This window comes from Nuphar pumila, chromosome 4 (assembly GCF_984573655.1).
Source record: "Nuphar pumila chromosome 4, dmNupPumi1.hap1.1, whole genome shotgun sequence".
Classification (NCBI taxonomy): domain Eukaryota; kingdom Viridiplantae; phylum Streptophyta; class Magnoliopsida; order Nymphaeales; family Nymphaeaceae; genus Nuphar; species Nuphar pumila.
This window is the reverse complement of record NC_143252.1, coordinates 4,557,841-4,578,551: the sequence shown is the minus strand read 5'-3', so window position 1 is coordinate 4,578,551 and position 20,711 is coordinate 4,557,841. Positions and strand designations below refer to the sequence as shown.

The following is a 20,711-nucleotide window of genomic DNA, read 5'->3' as shown; positions in this document are numbered from 1 at the left end:
TGAAATTTCCAGATTCACAGATTATGTATGTAGGTACATGCATATCCAAAAGTGCAAGTGCATGCATGTCCAGATTTAAATTCATTTCACATTGAAGCATACACAGATTTTTCATCTTAGGCATGAACATATAGCCCTACAATCTGGTACATCTGTTTTTACGCACTCGCCTATCAAATATGCATGTATAGACGACTTACATTCAGGTATGCATAGACTCATGATTACAAAGATTTACATTAAATTTTTCATGAGAAAATAAATTTGCCATGGACGTACACCTTAGCATATTTATCTAACGTCAAAGAACATTCTGGTTTAGCATAAAAACAATCATAACCAGCAAATAAGCATAAAAAGAATACATCTATGTGCAAATCACAACACTCTTTTCTTTTCAAAACTTTAAAACAATAGATCTGCATCACATTATATATATATACATATATACGTGTATATATATAATATATATACTTCCACGTATATATTTTTTTCGAAATAATTTTTGAAAAAAAAGAAATACTTTGATTTCCACCATGAATCTTAGAGTAAATATTCAGATTTACTCTTTTCTCATGAGTTTCACTAAAATATTGCATAGAATACAACAAATTCATGCTCTTTTTCTCATTCGAAACAAGAGAAAGACCCGTACCTTAACCGTAGATCGCAAGGAAACAAAGAAATAATGGATTTGATGTTGAAAACAACGGACGATCGAAGGAGCCTCATTTTTTTTCATCTTTCTCTCCTTTTTTCTTTTTCTCTTTTTTTTTCCTTCTCTTTCTCTTTTTTTTTGATCTATTTATAGAGCTCTAGATGGGCTGGAGAAGAGAGTGCAGCCCCAGCTGGAACTCTCTTCTCTCTTAGAGTTCCGAAAATTTTGAAACTCTCCAAGTTGACTTTTTTCAAAGTTTTATTTCATTTGGAACTCCATGTTTCTTAAACCTTCTTAGATGCTTCTAGGTGTGTTTGATGGCTCTACTAAGAGTCCTAAACACTCTAAAAAATAATTCTCGAAATTAATTAAGTAATTAAAAATAATTAATTAATTATTATTTATTAATAAATAAATACCTAGAAGATTCCAAAATTTATGGGTTTAAGGGCTCTACTTAGAGTCCTAAACAATTGCCAAATTAAAATTTTGGAATTAAATTAATTAATTATTTAATATTAAGTAATAAATAAATTTTTAGATGCTTCCAAAATTTACCAAATTAACTTGAGAGGCTTCTTAACATTAATTAACTCTAATTTAAAGGTTTCTAATGAATTTAAAGTTGGAAAAATCGTTAAGCATGAATTTGGATTCAGATCTAAGATTCAAATTCATCTCAAAAATCCAAATGGGTCTTGGGATGGATCAAATACAGATTAATATGGGTCGTGAATAGAGTCCAAATCCATATTAATTTGGATCAAATCTATCAGATCCGGTTCGATCCAAACTCGGATCCAAACCGACAAACTGCTCAATTTTTGAAAAATGCGATTTTCGGGCCAACCGTAGCCCGAATGAAAGAAAATAAAATATTATATACCTTATCCCTTGCGTTTCGAACTACTTTTTTTAGCTTCCTTCTTTGCTATCGTATACTTTTCCAAATTCTCATTATCACGACTCTTACTTAGATTTCTATAATACTCTCTTTTAACCTTAATAGCTAATTTGACATCCTCGTTCCACCATGATGTATCCTTACCTAGCGGTGCACCTCCTTTAGACTCACCCAATACCTCCTTAGCCACCCGCTATCTTATTCCATATTGATTATGAATCCTCCTCGAGACACCAATCAGCTTCCTTAACTACCTTCTCTACAAACATTTCTTGTTTAGGTCCTTTCAGTGCCCACCACTTAATTCTAGGATCTATCCTATGTCTATCCCTTTTGCGGCATTGTCTAATTCTAAGGTCTAAAATTAAGACTCTATGTTGTGTAGCTACACTTTCTCCCGGTATAACCTTATAATCGATGCAACAACCCTTATCTCTCTTTCTAACTAGGAAAAATTTTATCTGACTTGTATTAACCCCACTTTTAAATGTTATTACGTGAGACTCCCTCTTCCTAAACCAAGTGTTTGCTAAGATCATATCATAGGACAAACAAAAATCTAAAATCCTTTCTCCACTTTCGTGTCTTTCTCCTATACCATAGCCTCCATGGATACTCTCAAATCCATCCCTACTAATGCCTACATGTTCGTTAAGGTCACCGCCGATGAAAAGCTTTTCTCCATAAGCTATGTCACATGGGTGCAGGTGCGGCGATTCGACACTTCCAAAAAACCTGGGTGCGGGGTGCGGTAGAGGTAAAAATGTAAAAAATATATATATATACCGTAGGTTCCCCCGACGCGGGTCGGGGGTCCAGTTTTTTTTTGCTGGTGTTTGTTTGAAGACTTGTTATCCACGTTCTACTTGTGTACTTTGGCGCAACAGGACAAAATTGATGAACCAAAAGGATTGGCAATCTGATCTACCCAGCCTGCTGCGTTTTGCTGACTGTCATGATTCAATCATGTCTGAAACTCCCTGGTCTTCACGAAAAAAAATATTCACAAAGGTTTGATGTGGTTTGTTGGAGAGAGTCTTCACGAGGCCTACGGCTCCACCGCCACTGCCTAGGGTTCTTCAAATTTCATTTTATATACAGTTGCACACAGATGACAGCTAAAAGAAATTTATTGGATTTGACATGTGGAAAAGAGAGGTCTACACAAGGCTACTGCTGGAGCACCCATCTCGTCAGGAGAAAAGTGAATACTAATAGCCACCAAGGCTACCACCACCATTATCATTTATTATGGAGAGAGAAAATCCTTGACGAAGAAGGATTTGGATCGTTGAAGCCTTGAAGGATAAAGACTTCAAAAAAGTCTCTTGAATTTTGGTTTTAATTTTTGAGGAAGATGGATCATCATTTCCAAGTTAACAGTATGTTTTCCAACGCTGCGAATTAATTGTTTGGAGGCAGGAATAGCATAGGATGCCAACAAAGCTCGTCAGATGTTGTGGACACAAGTGCCTGTTTATAAAACAAGAGCAGCAACAACTGACAGCAGATTTTTTTTTTAAATTCCACAACCTATTTCCTAGGGCAAATTTTTTTAAAAAAAATTCCAAAAAAATGGACCGAAATGACCCTGGGTACGGTCAATGCACCCAGGATCGGGTTGACTGCACCCGGTGCCGCACCCGCGTCGAGTCGCATCGACGCGGGTGCGGCACCCTGCTAGCCGAATCCCTGTGACATAGTCCATAAGATATCCCTTGTACTACTCCATCTAAATCTTCCCAAAATTGACGCTTAATAGAACCATCTAAACCTACTTGAGGTGTATAAACACTAATAATATCCGTACCTAATACTAATTTAATAAGTAAAATCCTATTACCCTTCCTACGGACCTGAACTACATTATCTATAAACTCACTACTCATAACAATCCCTACTCCATTCTTATTCCTATTCCTATTTATTCTGTATACCAAATCTTATATCCCCAAGGTTCTATCACTTTTGCTTTCTCACCTACCCATTTGGTCTCTTGTAGACATAAAATATCAATCTTTCTCCTACACATAACATCTACTAACATTACCAACTTACCAGTTAAAGACCCTATGTTCCAAGTGGCTAACCTAATTTTATGGTCTTGGACTAACTTCTTTACCCCCATCCGTCCAACAAAGTGAGGGAACCCTTGCCTATTTGACGCCACACCCGGGCGCCGGTGTGACGCGTCGCTTCCGGGCGACGACCTAGCAACCCTTGCCTATTTATCACTGCCTCCAGGCTTATAGAGTACAACACGTCGCTCAGTAGGGAACGCCCCAACGAAATTCTCATATTGGTTCATATCTAATTAAAAATATAAAATAAATATATCTAAATTATAAACTGAAAATATAAATTAGAAACTGAATATAAACGATATTACCCAACTAAATATTGAATCTGAGTACAAACTGAATATAAATGATAACGTTATAATTTATAAACTGAAAATATAAATTATAAATTGAAAATTTGAATACAAACTGAAAACCTAAATTGAATATATGTAAATATATACTAAATACAAAACCTAAACTGAAAATATATACTAAACACAAACGGAATATAAACTGAAAACCTAAACTGAAAGTTATAAACTAAAACAAAAAAGGAAAAACAAAAGATCTTGGTCCTACCTCATCATTGATCGCCAAAGGTCGTCACAGCGACATTTTAGTTGTCAAAAGTTGCACCTAGGCTGGCTAGGCGTAGGGCCATTGCCTAGGCTTATGGGTCTAGGTTGTAGGGCCTTTTTTTGCCTAGGCTGTCCCCGCCTAAGCTGTAGGGACGCTATCATGTTTTTTTGATTTTTTTTGTCTCTTTTCTTTCTTTTTCTTCTCCCTCCCGCCCCAAAAGCTTTTTTTAACTCTTTCCTTTCACCCCTCCATTTAGTTGTCAAAGGCAAAGCCTAGGCGAGGTAGTCTCTCGATCTGATGCGCAGTTGCACACACATATATGTTTTCTGTATAAATATATATAATTATATATATTAACATATCATAAACATATAATATAAATTTACACTATTCTGTGTTTATATTATATATACACATATCTGTGTACTTAATTCGTATATAATCTATAAGCGTATGAGTGATCTATTTGACTATTTTACGTAATATAATTGCTTTACAGTGTTCGACAACATATTATTTGTCTTTTGCTATGTCACATGGGTGCGGGTGCAGCACTTTCAAAAACCTTGGGTGCGGGGGTGCGGCAAAAAAAAATATATATATATATATATAATATAATATAATATTTAAGTTTTATCAGTTAACAACATTAACACTAATGAAATAAAAAACAATTATTACAATATCAACAAATCAATTCATCATGCATGCAATAAATCAAATTAACAATCTACAATTCTATTCTTCGTCATAAAAACTAACACCACAATTTAATCAGGTAAAAGCCCCAACAAAGTGCTGTACAACTCATCAACTATAACAAAAACTAGCAACAATATGCTGTATCAGGTAAAGCCCCAACAAAGTATAAATGAAATAGAGAATAACATCACACACAAGCAGTCAACACTAAAAAATGTATGGTAAACCAACTAAAAAACATTGACTTAGCTGAAAGAATAGCATTAAAACATGAAGAAATACAATACCAATGCTAAATCAATAAGCACACTGCCCAAACTCAACACAAAGAGGGTCGTGCCCAATATAGCCTGAAACTAGGCTACCGCCTGCAAGAACCCTCTCAAAAACACATTAAATCTCACCCAAAGTGTCAAATCTGTTTATGCAAACAATTTTGTCACACTTCTATATAAAAAATGACCTGAATGATGCTATTCTCCCAACCAAAAACACTGAAAATTGATCAGATTCAATAGATTTCTTGAATCTTGTCAAGAACGTTTCTACAATCCAGCAATCCTTGGAAAATTCACCAAAAATCCAATACTCCTCCAAATCACCTGAAACTTTTTTAAAAAATCTTCTAAAAACACAAGTTAGTGAATCCCCCACTCAAAACCCCCAAAACTGACATGACTGTACCACTGGACTCCTTGTGATGATGTCAACACAGCATTGGCCCGAAGGTCGCGCAACTGCGAAGCGTCATCCATCGATTCCGACATTGAAAATATCAGTGCAGGAAGGAGAGTTGTTTCGACTCCCCACCTGAGCCGACACATACCGAACATCCAAAATCCCACATAGCAGCAAGGGAACCAACAACGACAGAACGCTGCAGTGTGGCCTGCCAAACCACATGTCCAAGCCCTTTGGCAAGATGCACAAGGAACCTTGCAGTTGAGCCGTTAGCACAGAGTAGGGACACGATTCCGTTGCGGCAAAGTGAAAGCAAACACAGAGACCCAAAAAAACACAAGCTATGCACACGGAGACCCCGACGTTCTAAGAGGGAGAGAGGGAAGACAGAGAGGAGAGGAGTGCAGGAGTCAGAGAGGAGAGCTGGAGAGTCAGGGGCATACCTGGAGCGGTCGGCGGCGGCGGAGAGCAGAGGGAGTCGGAGAGGTGACGAATGGAGGATTAGGGCAAAAAAATTTGCCCTAATCCTCCCCTTTGCAGCCCATTTCATCTGGCATAAATTATTTTTAATAAAAAAACTGGACCAAAATGACCCTAGGTGCGTTGACCGCATCCAGGGTCGGGTTGACTGCATCGGGTGCCGCACCCACACGTGCACCCGCATCGCGTCGATGCCGGTGCGGCACCTGGTTGGCTGAATCCCTGTGACATATGTCTTTTGCTTATTATTGATTGATTTTATGTTGTATATATGTTTGTTATTAATTTTAGTAGTTTGCTTACATATTTTGTATGTTTTTTTATTTTTTTAGAGTACTGCTTAGTCTGCCTAGGCCTTGCCTTGTCTTTTTAGGGGCTCACTGCCTAGCGCCTTTGACAACTAAGGCCGCCAGAGGTAAGCTCCTTCAAGTCTTCGAGTTGTAGTCGCTGGAGGTGAGCTCCTTCGAGTTTTTGAGTTGCATTCACCGGGAGAGAGACATAGGTGGAGGAGGGAAACAAGAGCAGGAGGGAGACATAGATGGGGGGAGGGAAACGAGAGAGAGAGAGAGAGAGAGAGAGAGAGAGAGAGAGAGAGAGAGAGAGAGAGAGAGTTTAGAAAGTTATATGTAGATATTAAATTAATAAAAAAATAGAGGGGACATAAAAATATACAAATTATTAATAAAAAATAGTTAAATTATAGTTAATTTTCAAGTTAGAGAGTGTAACTGTTAAATTATGTGAGTGTGCCTTATGTGCATGTATGTGACCCGTTCGTAAGAACGTGCCATTCTTTAGTAACTAATAATGTGCACAATTGATAACCCCCCACCTGTTGGAGAACGAGGGGTCAAGAGCGGAGTTACCGGAAGCTTCTTAGATAGGTGGGAAGCTCGCTTCCAGGAAATTGCTTCGGAAGCGCGATACTCCTCGCTTACGAAACTTGATGACAACCTCAATTCCCCCACGCTTCTCCTATGCTTTCCACATGTTTCATTTATTCTTATTATATGTTCTCTTACTCAACTTTTCATGCTTTTTATGTGTTTTCTCTGACTCTTCTCACTCACTTCCATGTGCTTTTGCTAAATTGGTAGTCATCATTTTTAGATTTTGTTAAAAATTTAATTTGTACACTAAAAAATCATGAAATTTAATATTAGTCACTTTTATTTTAGTTTTTATTTGTGTATTATTTTTATTCTCATTTAATTCTTATATTTATTTATTTTTATTCCTCGCTTCCCGCTTCCTATATATTTTAAAATGTATCGCTTCTTGCTTCCACTTCCCGTATCGTTTCCCGCTTCCGCTTCCGCTTCCACTTCCACTTCCTAGTCTGGCAACCTTGGTCAAGAGCAGCTGGTTCCTCTTCTCCCTTCTGCTGTGCCAAATTTACACTGGGTTCCACTGGAAATAAGTTCTGTATGTGGGAAAAGGAAGAGAAAGAATACTAGCACTCTAAATTCTCATGTGGAATTAGAAGTGGTTTCTTGAGTGTCTACTTGATGCGCTTCTTACACACCTGACACTGTTCAGCATATCTTGTGCTGGTCGTGTAGTCTCCATATCAGGTATGCTTACCCAAGTCTTAAGGCAGTATAGGCACATGCTCTCTTTCTCTCTTTTTTTCTTTCATCTATTCTCCTTTTCCCTTGATGATGCCTGAACATTTTGTAGCTTCAGAGGTCAAATAACAATCTTGTGGTGGACTTATGACTAATGATGGTGGCACTAAAGTCTAATTATATTGGCTGACAGTGCCTAGGTCTTTATGTTGTAACTATGATCTAGAATCTCAAGAAAAGAGCATCTTACATCCCTCCTAGTCCTATCAATGACATGAGCTCTTTCCTCCTCTACTTATGTATTGTTAGGTGCTTATCACCCTGTATTTGAAATTGTTTACTCAGATGCTCTGTTTTTTGCTTCCACTTGATGTTATTTAACTGGACTGATGAACACCATGCATGAACTATGCTTGCAGAATCATGGAAACTGTGGAAATGCAGTTTTAGGCTCAAGAATGCTTACTGAATTTATTTTCACTTATATATTGTACAAAGCATCTCAAATTAACTTGGTAAAACTTACCCAAATGGTCTGCCTTTTGAGGTGGCCCTGTTCGAACAGCTCGTGCTGAACCTAAAGTATTTTTGATGAAAATGTCTATTTGTCAGTTCCCAGATGCTAGAATGTGATCCATAACCATGGACAAACCTTTGCAGAAGGATCCTCCAACTTCTATAAGGGCCTTTTTGGAATCTGTAGCTGGGATGGGCATTTATGGAGTTTATGCATTTGAAGAAGTGGCAGCTGCCAAATCCTGGAGTGGTAGCTGCCAAATCCATGATTTAATGTAAATACAAAGGAGAGGATCTCCATCCCAAATGCATAAACGCCTATCCCAGCGCCGAGATTCCAAACAGGACCACCAAGGTCGTTTAACCAATATTTTACCTCCGGACCACCAAATGCATAAACACCCATCCCAGCGCCGAGATTCCAAACAGGTCCTAAATCATGTTCTGGAACTCTGCATTTTTAGGTGCTGTGTAAAATTGTTTTTTTTTTAATCTCATCACTACCACTACCAATTCTCGAACCCCAGACTCATCCATGTGCACTTATATGTTATTGTTTGTGATATTGCAGGGAAACGGATCCTTCTTCAAGTGCATGTGAGTATCTAAGTGTACTGTGTTCCTGTTTTTGATTGGGTTCCTTCGGCCAAACTGAAGGTTTTCTCATGCAGATCAAGATCTGTTTGGTCATCATGCCATCTTTGCTGATCATGCAAGTGCTTCATCAACTGCCCATGCATGCCCATATTTAGCTCTGCATGCTTATGTTCAGCCTGTCCATCCGCCTTCATCCAATAATGCTGACAGTGTAGCTGATGTCTCTGCTTTCCATCATCATTGGGCTGGTCTTTCTGGGCCTGCTGATGTCTCTACTTCTCATGGTTTTCCTGGTACAGAGCTCCATCATCATAATTGGGAGTCACATTCTCCTCCATTCTCTCCAACAAGTGGTCTTGTGCAGAGCAATGAGCAGTCTTCAGCATCTACTGCAACACAAAGGTCTACTAGGACCAGTTTTGATTCAGATGGACTCCCTAGGGTTGGAGCTTTCATCCCCCCTTTCCCTTTTGGTCATGGGTAAGTTTCTAATTGTTTATACTTAAGTACGGTGCTCATTGACAGTTTTTTTATCCAATTTTAGGCTTGGCTGCTCTTTTTCTGTCCGGTTAGCTTCCTGTACCTGACTTTGCAGACTAGGGTTTTCTAGACATTACCTTTGGGGCCATGTTTGAGCACTTGCACTGACAATTTTCTTTGCATTTGGCATTATATTGAGCCACAAAACAATATAACCGTTCTGCTTGATCACTGACCATCCTTGTCTTTGCATTTACTATTTAAAGAATTGGATTAGTTCTGTTAATGTTCGTTCTTGGTCTGATTTGGTTTCCCAATGTTGTAGATGTCTTCCATTTGTCAGGACTTTGGTCTTTGAACAAGATTTCATTCCAGAAGCCCAAATACCATTTGGAATATGATACCTCAACCAGCCATGAGTTGGAAAAATGAGTCTTGACAATTGTCCGCTGCATCCATATAGTTATCAATGTTTTATCTGCAAAAATTCCACCTTTGTTCTTTCAAATGTATCATTGATCTTTCTCATCTGCCTCCATTAAAACCAATCCCCAACCATCCTAAAATAAAAAGAAAAAAAATACAGCTGTCAGCATGAAAAGTTGAAACCGGCTTATGTTCTAGGTCAAACAATCTGTGCTTATGCCAATTTACCTACCATTCCTTGACTATGAGTGAAAATCAAGTGATAGTGTGTGCATATTTTTATGTTTGATGCATACTGGGGAAACTCCTCTTTGACTGACATTATGATGAATCATTGATATCCGAGAAACTTCACGCTATCTTTTGCAATGAGAAAATGTCAGTTTTCTGATTTCCAGGATGTTGCTTCCTAGATGTTTCTCTGGTATATTTGTCTTCGTGCATATTTGTTTTTGATGGAAATATTGATTTTAGTGCCTCTTCCTATGTTGCAGGTCTTCCAGAACTGGTACCTCTGTTATTTCCTCAGGGATGCCACCCTACATTGTTAATTCTCGAGGTCATGCTCGTATTCATGCATACCAACAACAGACTTCTCCGGCTATGCGTGGTGCTTTTTCAATACCAACCAGAAGATCTGCCCCTCGCTCATTGGCACCCATGCCCACCTCCCATCTAGGTACAGCTGCTGCTGCTGCTGCACCACTAGATCATGGTGGCTTCTATTCCAGTGCATCTTCGGTATCAACCTCAAATCGGAACCGCCAAGATGGTGAGAGTTCTGGCAGCCGCCAGAATCATCCTCATGGATGGGAAAGAGAGCGCTTTGCTCCATTCCCTTGGGTTCCAGTTGATGGAGAATCACATTGGTGGGGGCCATTTCCCCATGGACACACCCCTGCTGGTGGTGGTGCAGGTGGGTCTGATTCTGTCCATAGAAACATTCATTGGCTTTACGCTGGTATGGATAGAGCGGGACAGGGGCAAGCTCCGGTTGGTGGTGCTGGTGGCTCAGATTCTGTTAGTAGTAGTTGGTGGCCATCATTCTCTAGCATGGACAGAACCAGGCAGGGTCCGCCTCCTGCCAATGGTGTGGGCGGTTCAGATCCCATCAACAGAAACAGTTTGTGGCAGTTGTATGTTGATAGAACAGGACAGGGGCGTGCCGAAGGTCCGTACCAGCAGCACGTCCGTCTTTCTCGAATGCCTCCATTCATGTGAAGCATTTGCTATAAATTGTGATGGGAAAACAAAAAAAATCGATGTCTGTAAATTCTGTCATCGCCTTGTGAGCGGATGGCTGGAAACTGCGAACGATCTTTTCATGACCCCCTCTGAAGTTTGTTGTCCTCATTCAGGATAAACTGGTTTCTGAAATGGCATAAACATGTACAAAGGCAGTTGGTGCAGGTTTTGCCATTCTCTGTTATTTTCCTGTACTTTTTGGCAGTGTTGCAGAAGTGGATGTTTTTTTGGGTTGGCCAGCTTGAGTCACAGTAATGGTTATTTTTTTTTTCTGTTTTCTGGCTGGAGAGAGATCTAAACACGGGGTCTAATCTTATCAATTTACGGTCTCTTATCTTTGCCTTGCAGAATTAATATCTATGCTGTGTGTGTGTGTGTGTGTGAAGCTCACAGCAATGCTCAAACAAAATCAAATCATTGACCGATTCAAATTGAATCATCACTTCATTGATTCGGTTTGCTTTTTTCTTTTTTAAACATATGTTATTGTATGTTGTTATTTTTTTAGTATTAGATGCGTGTTTTAGAATTTGGCTGGACTTGGTCATTATTTATTTTTTCTTTATTCTCCTATTTTGGATGAATTTTCTTGTTTTTTTTTGTGATTTTTGAAGGTTTGTTAAAAATCAAATTTTCTAAATAAATCGATCCAAAATGATCCGCTCCGATTCAATTCAGGCTGATTTTCTGAAACATTTTTTTCCAGAGAGCTGTGATTAGACTGACCCCTACCGGTTATACAACCATATACCATTGGGATTCAAACTTGCAACGTCCCAACACAAGGTGACGTGCACTAACTAACTGCTCCTGCCAGACAGGCCGCCGAGCCCCCCTTGGTGAAAAACAATTTGGTTCAGAAACCGATTCTGGCACAGTCTCATGGGCGTATCTGGTTGCCAGAGTCAAACATTTTCTTGAAAAAGACTTCTTGATGGCAAGCAGAGAGCAGGTGTTAATTGCTTGTAATGCCTGTAATGAGGTCGGTTTTTTGTGAGTGGGCTCTGCTCAGTATCTGTTGAGCAAGCCTATGGAGAATTGGTTTCCTTGTTGGGCAAGTGGGCTTGGATTTGTGAAGAAAACCATTGCATTTCATATGAGAGAGAGAGAGGAGAGCAGATCAAGTGATCTGCATCCTCACCGTCCACAAGGACCATGACGTCCTTGTGGGATGAAGCAATGGACGGTGGTGATTCGACATATCACCTGATCGTACCGGATCTGTACCCAGGTCCAACCGCACTTATCATAGGAAAAACTATACCTGGGTCAACGTGGCTCATACCCCGTAAAACAATAGCTTTTATGTTTTTTACATTGAAAATTTATGGATCTTAATCGAAACCTTGGGTCGGACCTGGGTCTGTAAGAAATTTCATAAGTCAAACTTACAGCACAGTCCTTTAGGATCCAAGTTTGGTATGGAAAAAAAGGGGCTGATTATCCTTGGGCGACCACTAATTTATTTCCGACTATTCGAGTCTATTCTGACGCTTCATCACCAACTTCTTTTTTTTCATTTTTTAGCATCACCATATAACCCTCGGCGATCAGTCAAGGTGGTTGGAATTCTCTCTCTCCCATCCAGCTTCCTATTTTTCATTTTTTTACCATAACTATATAACCGTCGGCGATCAGTCAAAGTGGTTGGAATTCTCTCTCTCCGATTTGCGTTTTCACTAATTTATTTCCGACCTCATTCGAGTCTACTCTTACGCTTCATCACCAACTTCCTTTTTTTTTCATTTTTTTACCATCGCCATCATCATGGGTATTATAGTTTGGTCGTCCTCTTTTTCGTCTGACTCTTCTTTCAGAGAGAGAGAGAGAGAGAATTTGGATTTGGGGTTTCCCCGGATTGATTTTTTCCTTGTTTCTCGTTTTCTTCCGGCCAGATTGGGGGGAGAAAAAAAGGGGAATTTAGGGTTTCTTCTTTCTTTTTCTTCTCTACCCTTTTTGTTCTTAGGCCTTTTTTTTCGGGTGTAAAAATATGGACGGGAATATTTGGAGGCCGGCGCAAGGAGATCCGGGGATGGCGTCGAGCGATTGGAGGTCGGAATTATCGGCGGAGGCACGGCATAGGGTCGTGAATAAGATGTAAACATTTCAATTTCTTTCTGTTTAATTGCCTATTCTTTTGGTAGAGGTCATTTTTTATATGGTGGCCGATTTTTTATATTGGAAAATAAGGGTTTTCGTTGAGGTTTTGATTGTGTGCTTTGGAAGAATTACTAGAAAAATGTTTCAACAAATTTTCTCTTTTCCAGATTTTTTTTGGTTGTGGAATTGCAATTGTTTGAAGTTTTGTTAATAAGCATTCAACAATCTCTACACCATCATCCCCACTTAAAATTTTGCATCTTGGTTCGTTCTAAATTTGTTAAGAATCGAGTCTGTGCATTCCTCTGTGGAACTTGTGCTTTGGGTAGGCTAACACGACACTCAGGCAATTGTATGTATCTTAAGTTTGGGGATGGCGGAAAGATTTGAATTGCCGTCGATTTGTCAAGTTGAATTTGGAGTAACATCCAGTATTTGTTGCAAGGGATGGACACTCTTAGTTGTGCTTTTGTGGGTTTGGTCAAAGTTCGGATTACCGCTTTGTTAATCCTTGGTGATTTGGGACTTGCAAAATAGCAAAGGAATGAAGGTGTTTCTTTGGTTCAATTTATGATGTTGAGCGAGGATTTAAAGAGATCATAATTATAAGTTTTTGTTTCCCGTCGCCATACACCAAATAATAACGCAGGCATGTTTGCTTCGTATAGAACGGAGACACTCAAAAGACACTTGCCAATTGGTAGTCCTGAGGGAGCTGCTGAACTTAACCAAATTGCCGCAGGATTTGAAGGAAAAGTATATAATGTTGCAATCAGTGAGGTTCGTGATAAAATCGTGTTTTCTTTTGTCACTAATATATGTTTGTTTGTTAACATTTTTCTTTTATCAGCTTCAAAGTTGTTTTTTTCTGGGGTGCTGTTTGACATGATAAAACTAGTTCATCTTGTGATGAAGGATACATTTTGGTTTCAAGTTTTTGAAATATTAATGCACATCAAGGGGGTGTTTGGTTGCATTCACTTAGCTACAAATATCCCGTATTTAAGTTTGTCTTGCTTTTCTGGAGAAGTGGGTGCTTTCATGTACTTGCTAAAGGAAGCATTATTCTTAGAAAGGATGGAGAGAACCTGCACATTGCTTCAGCTGCCAAATGGGTCTAAGTTGTATAATCTGAGCGACTTGATCATTCTGAGTGGTATTACTTTGGGCCTGTTTGGCGACACCCAAAACCAGCTTAGAAGCCTGGTTTTGGGTGAAAACCCAGTTAGAATACCAAAACCAAGTTTTTTGTGTGTTTTTCATCTGGTTAAGTCATTAGAAGGCTAGCTTTCTGGAGTGGCTTGGTTTTTTGACAAAGAAATACTTCTTTGATATATGTAGATGTGTTAACAAATATTTTGTGGTAAAAGGAATACGACTCACCTGGATTTCACAAAGTCCTTTTCAAAATCTTTCAAAAGATGTGACACCCATTTCAAGTTTCGGTCGTCCTTCTCCATGAGAAGGTAAAGCAGGGGCAGGTTTTTCGATCTCCGAAGCGTGAAGCTCACTGCTGCAAAATGAGAAATGCGATAGAAATCAAACGTGTATGAGTATCTATGCTAGAAATAATAATCGAAAGGGACAAAATCTAACATAAAAGCACGAAAATATAAAAAAGATCTTGAAAAATCACATTTTTAGGACTTTAGGGTCCGTTTAGTTCTTTTATAAGTCAAACAACACCTCCGCGCAAGTACGGTGGTTGTTGCAATGACTTCGGAAACACCTCTGTGTAGGTATGACAGTATAGGGATCAAGCCTATGTTTCTACAACACTTAGTCAAATTTCAAAAATCTCAAAATTTAACTAAGTATAAAAATATGCGATATTACACTAGGTCCTATGCAAAAGCTGTAGAAAAGGAGGAGTGACAAAGCGCTATGGTTGATGAAATGAATGCACTTGAAAGAATGCAAGGATGTGATCTAGTAAAACTTCCTTCAAATAAAATTATTATTGGTAGCAAATGGGTGGACAAGGTAAGGACAAAGGCAGATGGGTCTGTGAAGATATATAAAGCCAGATTAGTAGCTAAGGAATACAGTCATCGTTTTAGAGTTGATTTTGCAAAAACTTTTGCTCTTGTGGCTCACATGACCATAATTCGCACACTACTAGCAGTAGCAGCTATGCAGCAATAGGACCTTTGGCAATTCGATGTCAAGAATGCATTCTTGAATGAGGATTTACAAGAGGAAGTGTGTATGGAATTACCACAAGGATACTCAGATCTAGAAGGCAAAGTGTGTAGTCTTCGTAGAGCTCCATATGGTCTCAAACAAGCACCTCGAGTTTGGTTTGAGAAGTTCAGTTCAACAGTGAGGTCACATGGTTTTGAGCAGGACACCATGATCCTGCTTTGCTTGTGTCTTCCTCTACTCTTGGAAGATGTATATTGCTTTTTTATGTAGATGATATGATTCTCACTGGAAGTCACATAAAGAAGACTGAAGAGACCAAAACGAAGCTGACCAATATGTTCAAAATAAAAGATTTGGGGGCGGTTGAAGTATTTTCTTGGGCTTGAGAAAGCCTACTCTAAAAGCGGATTGTACTTGTCCCAACATAAGTATGTTACAGATTTGATTGTGAAAGCAAGATTTGCAGATGACTCAAAACAAGTAAATTTTCCCATAGAGGCGAACTTGAAGATGATGACAAATGATGGTGTTGAGTTAGAGGATCTTGTAGTATATAGGTAGGTACGGTGGTAGCCTTATTTATTTGATTATATCCAGACCATATATAACTTATGCAGTTCATAGTTCATGTAGTGAGTCAATTTATGAGTGCGCTCAAATGAGTTTACTTGGCAGTCATACTCAGGATCATCAGGTATGTCAGAGATTCTATGCACTATGGCATGTTTTTCTCATCTTCGTCTAGCAAAGAGTTGACAACTTTCTGTGATGTTGTTTTTGGAGGCTCTACTAGAGATCGTCTTTACACTACAGGGTTTTGTGTTTTCTTTGGAAGCTCTTTGATCTCGCGGAAGAGCAAGAAGCAGAAAAGAGTTGCCTTGTCCACTACATAAGCCGAATGCAAGGCGATGACTCAAGTTGTAGCTGAGATTATTTGGATTTGATGGCTATTAAAGGAATTGGGAATTCCATGTGAAAAGAAAACTCAGATATATTGTAACAATATGAATGCTATTCATATTGCAAAGAATCTTGAGTTTCATGAGCGCACTAAGCACATTGAAATAGACCGCCATTATACAAAAATGTCTTATGAAGATGAGATTATAGCTTTGGAGCATGTCAGCTCAAAGAATCAGATTGCATGTGTTTACAAAAAGTGGTTCTCCTTTGCATTTCAATTCTTTCCTTTCCAAACTTGGAATGATTCATTTACATCCTTTCAAGTTTGAAGGGGAGTATTGAAAGTCTATGTAATATAGTGTAGCATAAAGTTATGTAAAGTACCTTTATTAGGCCATTATGTACAACCTTATAATAAAAGGGGTATACTAGTCTTTTTAGGCCTTTTGTTTTGAAGTCTCAAGGGGTCGACCCTTTTAACGTGTAGAAGGCTCCTCATTCAATATATTGAACATACGAACATTGGTTTCTCTCCCTCTTTTGTTGGGTCTCATCTAACCCTAATCTCTCTCTTTTTCTATTGGATTTCTAACACAGGTCAAGCCGGTCAGCTACATTCATTGGCATTTTAAGTCTCAAAGAGTCTGTGTAAGCTTGGACTGTGGCTAACCTTGGCACCACCTTTGTATTAATTGTATCTGATTTCCATCCCTCTCTTTTACAAAAACTTTATATGGAGTCAAACTTTTCCACTGCCATTGTGGGTGTAGTTACCAATGCATATCACATCATATTGTAGTCTCTGTTTCTCTCTGATTTTTCATAAATCTTTTACAAGTTTCTTCCATTTTTAGCCAGCTCTATGCTAGATGCTTCTATAGACATTGGGTGCTTGGTTGAGTCTGTTCAAATTTCTTTAGGGAGAGGATATTCTCATGCTTTCTAAGTAGACTTGTATCTTTGTTTCATGGCTAGGATATTGATGTGTCATGTTAGAAATACATAGAAGATGTACAAATATTTGTTTGGGTGTCGACAAGTTCTGGGCATATAATGCTTTCATAAAATTCTATTATTTTTTTGGGAATTTATTCAGTGAAAGTGCTTTGTGTTTGCAAAAGAAGCCCACATAGTGGTCTGATGCCATATCCGGGAATTACTGTTTCCCCAAAATCTTTTTAGTGCTTTGTTTATTCAAAGTTGAGAAGATGACGGGGTGTGTACATTTGACAGTTTGGCAATGTTGGCTTTGGTTCTGGCTTGTCTGTGGTGACCATATCATTATTTTTTGACTCCCTCAATAAGTTTAAGAATCTCCGTCTATGAGTATACCTCTTGCAAAAAAACTCTCTTTTCGGGTGGTTTAAGTGAGTAGGAGCAAGGGGGAGATAAAACCACTCTTGCTTTCTCCTGCTCTTAGCCCACGTGTTTTAGCGAAGCTTTGCCAGAAGGGGGAGGAAGCGAAGTAAGTAAGCAAAGCCCTGAGTGAGTGAAGCGAAGCAGAGCGTTAAACCTCTCACTCTATCTGAAATAATATAATTACACAATAACCAATTTTTCCAAACATGCTGAAAAAACGTCTCTTTGGTTAGTGGGTTATTTTCCTGACTCCTGAGTCACAACTCATGACCTGTGACCAAGCATGAAAAGGTCTCAGTTTAGTCTGTCATGGTGACTGGCTTTTGCATGACCCCTGTTTGTTAGTTAACATTGTGTATATTGGGATCTTATTTCATTTTTTTAAGGCATATGAAATATCAATTGTAACTAAGGGTGCCAATTTCTTTGAGCTATTTCACTTGTAGGTTACTTAAAACATAAAACATCAAATTTTAAGTTATTGTTTCAGTTGGACTTTGAATTATTTTTATTTATTGACATATTAACTGTAATGTTACTTCCTCAGTCAGATTATCTGCGGAAAATTTCTCTTAAGATGCTCACTATAGAATCAAAATCCACCAATATGCATCCATTGGCATCAAACTCTGCTGCTGGAAGCCAAAACCTACAAGATTCAGGTGCCTGCTTGCCAAATTTATAATGTCTCTTCATCACATATTGTGCTTCAGAAGCTAAAAATAGCTTTTAGCTTGAGCATTTAGTATTTAAATGTATATATTAGGTCACTTCTATCTTTTTTTTTTGTTCAAATAGGGCTCAACAGTATACAGCAAGTGTGGAACCAAGGACAACCTTTTCTCGTTCCCTTTTTTAATCAGTCTCAAGCACAGCAGAGCTCTTCAAATTTGCCTCCTGCATTATCTTCCATCGTGGGAATAACTCAGTCTATCTCATCCACTGTTGTGAGCCAGAGCTCTACATTGCAGAGTATGTCTGGGATTTCACTCAATTCTGTAAATAATTCTGTAGGACAAGGTGATCCACAAAATCATTTGTCAAATCCTCGGAGGCAAAGCCAGCCAAGGCTGCGGCAACACATGGTTATCCCTCAACAGCATCAGAAACAACCACAAAATCAAAAGCGATCTCATGTTCAGATCATGGGGAAGGGGAAGGAGAAGGTGAAGGTGAAGATGAAGAAAAGGTGTGTATCAAGGACTGATGAGGAGGAGATCTTGTGCTCGATTTGCCAAGATCCAGTGACAGACAATGGTGTTCGGTCAACAGCAAAACTGCAATGCGGGCACCAGTTCCATCTGGGTAACTAAATTTGTTTTTGGAAATTTTGATATTTGTGGTTCAATGGGGGAAGTTGGTTGTTGAAAGGTGGGTTTTTTGGTTACTTTTGAAGTCTTGTGGCATGTGTTTTGATGGGTTTATGGTGGGGTGCTGTTGTGTGCTTTGTTGATTTTTTTTTTTTTTGGATGAGCTTGATTTTGGGCCATTTGACTGAATCACAAAAATTGTCTTTGATCTCATTTACTGACTAATTGAACTCGTGATCATCCACTTATGACCATGATGCTATTTTTCCTGATCTATATTGTTCCTTCTTGTGAGAAGAGTATTATTGAATCTGGATTCACTTTTGGATTTTATTTTCTGTTAAAGCATTGTTTATCAAGGTGCAGGGTCTGCCTGTGATTGTTCTTTCATATAGCAGAGTTCTTTTATTTTTTTGATATGGTGAAAAATCGACTATTAGGCCCGTTTTACTATATGGTAGGGAATGTTGGGCTGCCAAGAAACATCATATTCAAAAAATGAGTGTAGCTGAGATGCGTATGCTTAGATGGATGTGTGGAAATACAATAAAAGATAAGATTCGGAACGAGGAGATACGTAAGAAGGTAGGCGTTGCACCCATTGAAAATAAGATGAGAGAGAATCGTTTACGGTGGTTTGGACATATTCGGCGAAAACCTAATGATGCTCCAGTTAGAATGATGGAGAAATGAGAAAATATGTTAGTTAAAAGAGGTCGGGGTAGGCCTAGGAAGACTTGGATGGAGATGATAGGAAAGAATATGAATGCTTTGAACCTCACCGAGGACATGGCATTGGATATAAATGATTGGAGGAGAAGGATTCATGTGGAAGACCCAGAATGATTTTCTTTTTTGGTTCATATCGCCGACCCCAATTGTTTTGGGATGAAGGCATAGTTGTTGTTGTTGTGAAAAATAGACTTGTAATGTCATTTCTTTTCTTCATTACATAGAAAGATGCATCTGTTTTTTGTTCACTGGTTGTGGTTATTGGCTAATATATATTAATTTTTTGTCCACTGGTGTCCCAGGAGATATAGTCTTTGGTAATGCCATGCTATGCTTGTAATTTCATTTCTTGTTTACATTGATTCAGTCAAAATATGCAAAATTTGAGTTTTGTGTTCATAATGCATTTTACAGTTTTTGTTTTCAAGTAATGTAATGTTAAAAACTCTATGCTTGGTTATACAGATACACAATTCTACATGTTTCAAAATGGTACTAGACGGTTTCAATGATATTGCATCTTGGTGGTCTGCCATAACACTGAAACTTATGGTAGGCCAAGTGCCTTTAAGGGTCCGCCTAGACAAAGGCGGCATCACCTAAGGTACTTATATAGGGGACCAAGTGAAAGACCTTGGCCCAGGTGAGCCAATGTTGGGGTGGCCATTGGAAGCTAGCATGCGGTCGACAAAAGGGGTGACAGTCGGCGCACAAAGCCTAAGGGACGAAAACATTGAGCAGCGACTACACTAGAAGGCAAGGCAACTGGGCTGAGGCATTCAGGCTCAAAGCTACATAGGCGGTACCTGCAAAGCTAACATGAACAAGCGGATACTTGGTGGAAAGTCAAGCCAACTAAGGCAGTTGTTCTCAAGAAGACACTTTGACTAAGGCAAGGTTTGCAGAAGGATGGCCGAAGAACAAGTGTCGTGCAGTCCCGACGACAAGTACATGGGTTTTGTACTTGTATTCTTCTAAGTTAATGAGGAAGGCCAAGAGTTTGGCTAAGCCCCTTGTGCATCCATTCTTGAGAGATTCCCAAGAGTGAGAGTCTTTGGACCTTTGCATACTTCAAAATCTGTGAATCGGTTATCAGGCTGCTAAGTGGTGAAAGGTGTTAAATCATATGTATTAATATATATATATATGTATAATACTATAATACTCTAAGTAACAGGGACTCGGCAAAGCAGGTGCCGCACCCGCGTCAACGCGACGCGGGTGCGCGTGCGGCACCGGGTGCGGTCAACACGACCATGGGTG

At 39.0% G+C, this 20,711-nt stretch overlaps 2 protein-coding genes across 2 annotated transcripts in view; both read left to right on the top strand.

The window, feature by feature from the left end:
• The window catches only part of LOC149839127 (E3 ubiquitin-protein ligase IPI1-like), a 45,176-nt gene extending 34,002 nt beyond the window's left edge, over nt 1-11,174 (top strand). The window contains exons 4-6 of the mRNA XM_090002301.1: nt 8,723-8,748; nt 8,823-9,228; nt 10,149-11,174. Of these exons, the coding sequence (XP_089858427.1) occupies nt 8,723-8,748; nt 8,823-9,228; nt 10,149-10,875 (1,159 nt within the window). The 3' untranslated portion in view covers nt 10,876-11,174. The remainder of the gene's footprint in view (nt 1-8,722; nt 8,749-8,822; nt 9,229-10,148) is intronic.
• A 1,513-nt stretch (nt 11,175-12,687) lies between these two features.
• The window catches only part of LOC149839126 (mediator of RNA polymerase II transcription subunit 15a-like), a 31,588-nt gene continuing 23,564 nt past the window's right edge, over nt 12,688-20,711 (top strand). The window contains exons 1-4 of the mRNA XM_090002297.1: nt 12,688-12,996; nt 13,668-13,779; nt 17,954-18,068; nt 18,205-18,711. Coding sequence (XP_089858423.1) covers nt 12,890-12,996; nt 13,668-13,779; nt 17,954-18,068; nt 18,205-18,711 — 841 coding nt within the window. The 5' untranslated portion in view covers nt 12,688-12,889. The remainder of the gene's footprint in view (nt 12,997-13,667; nt 13,780-17,953; nt 18,069-18,204; nt 18,712-20,711) is intronic.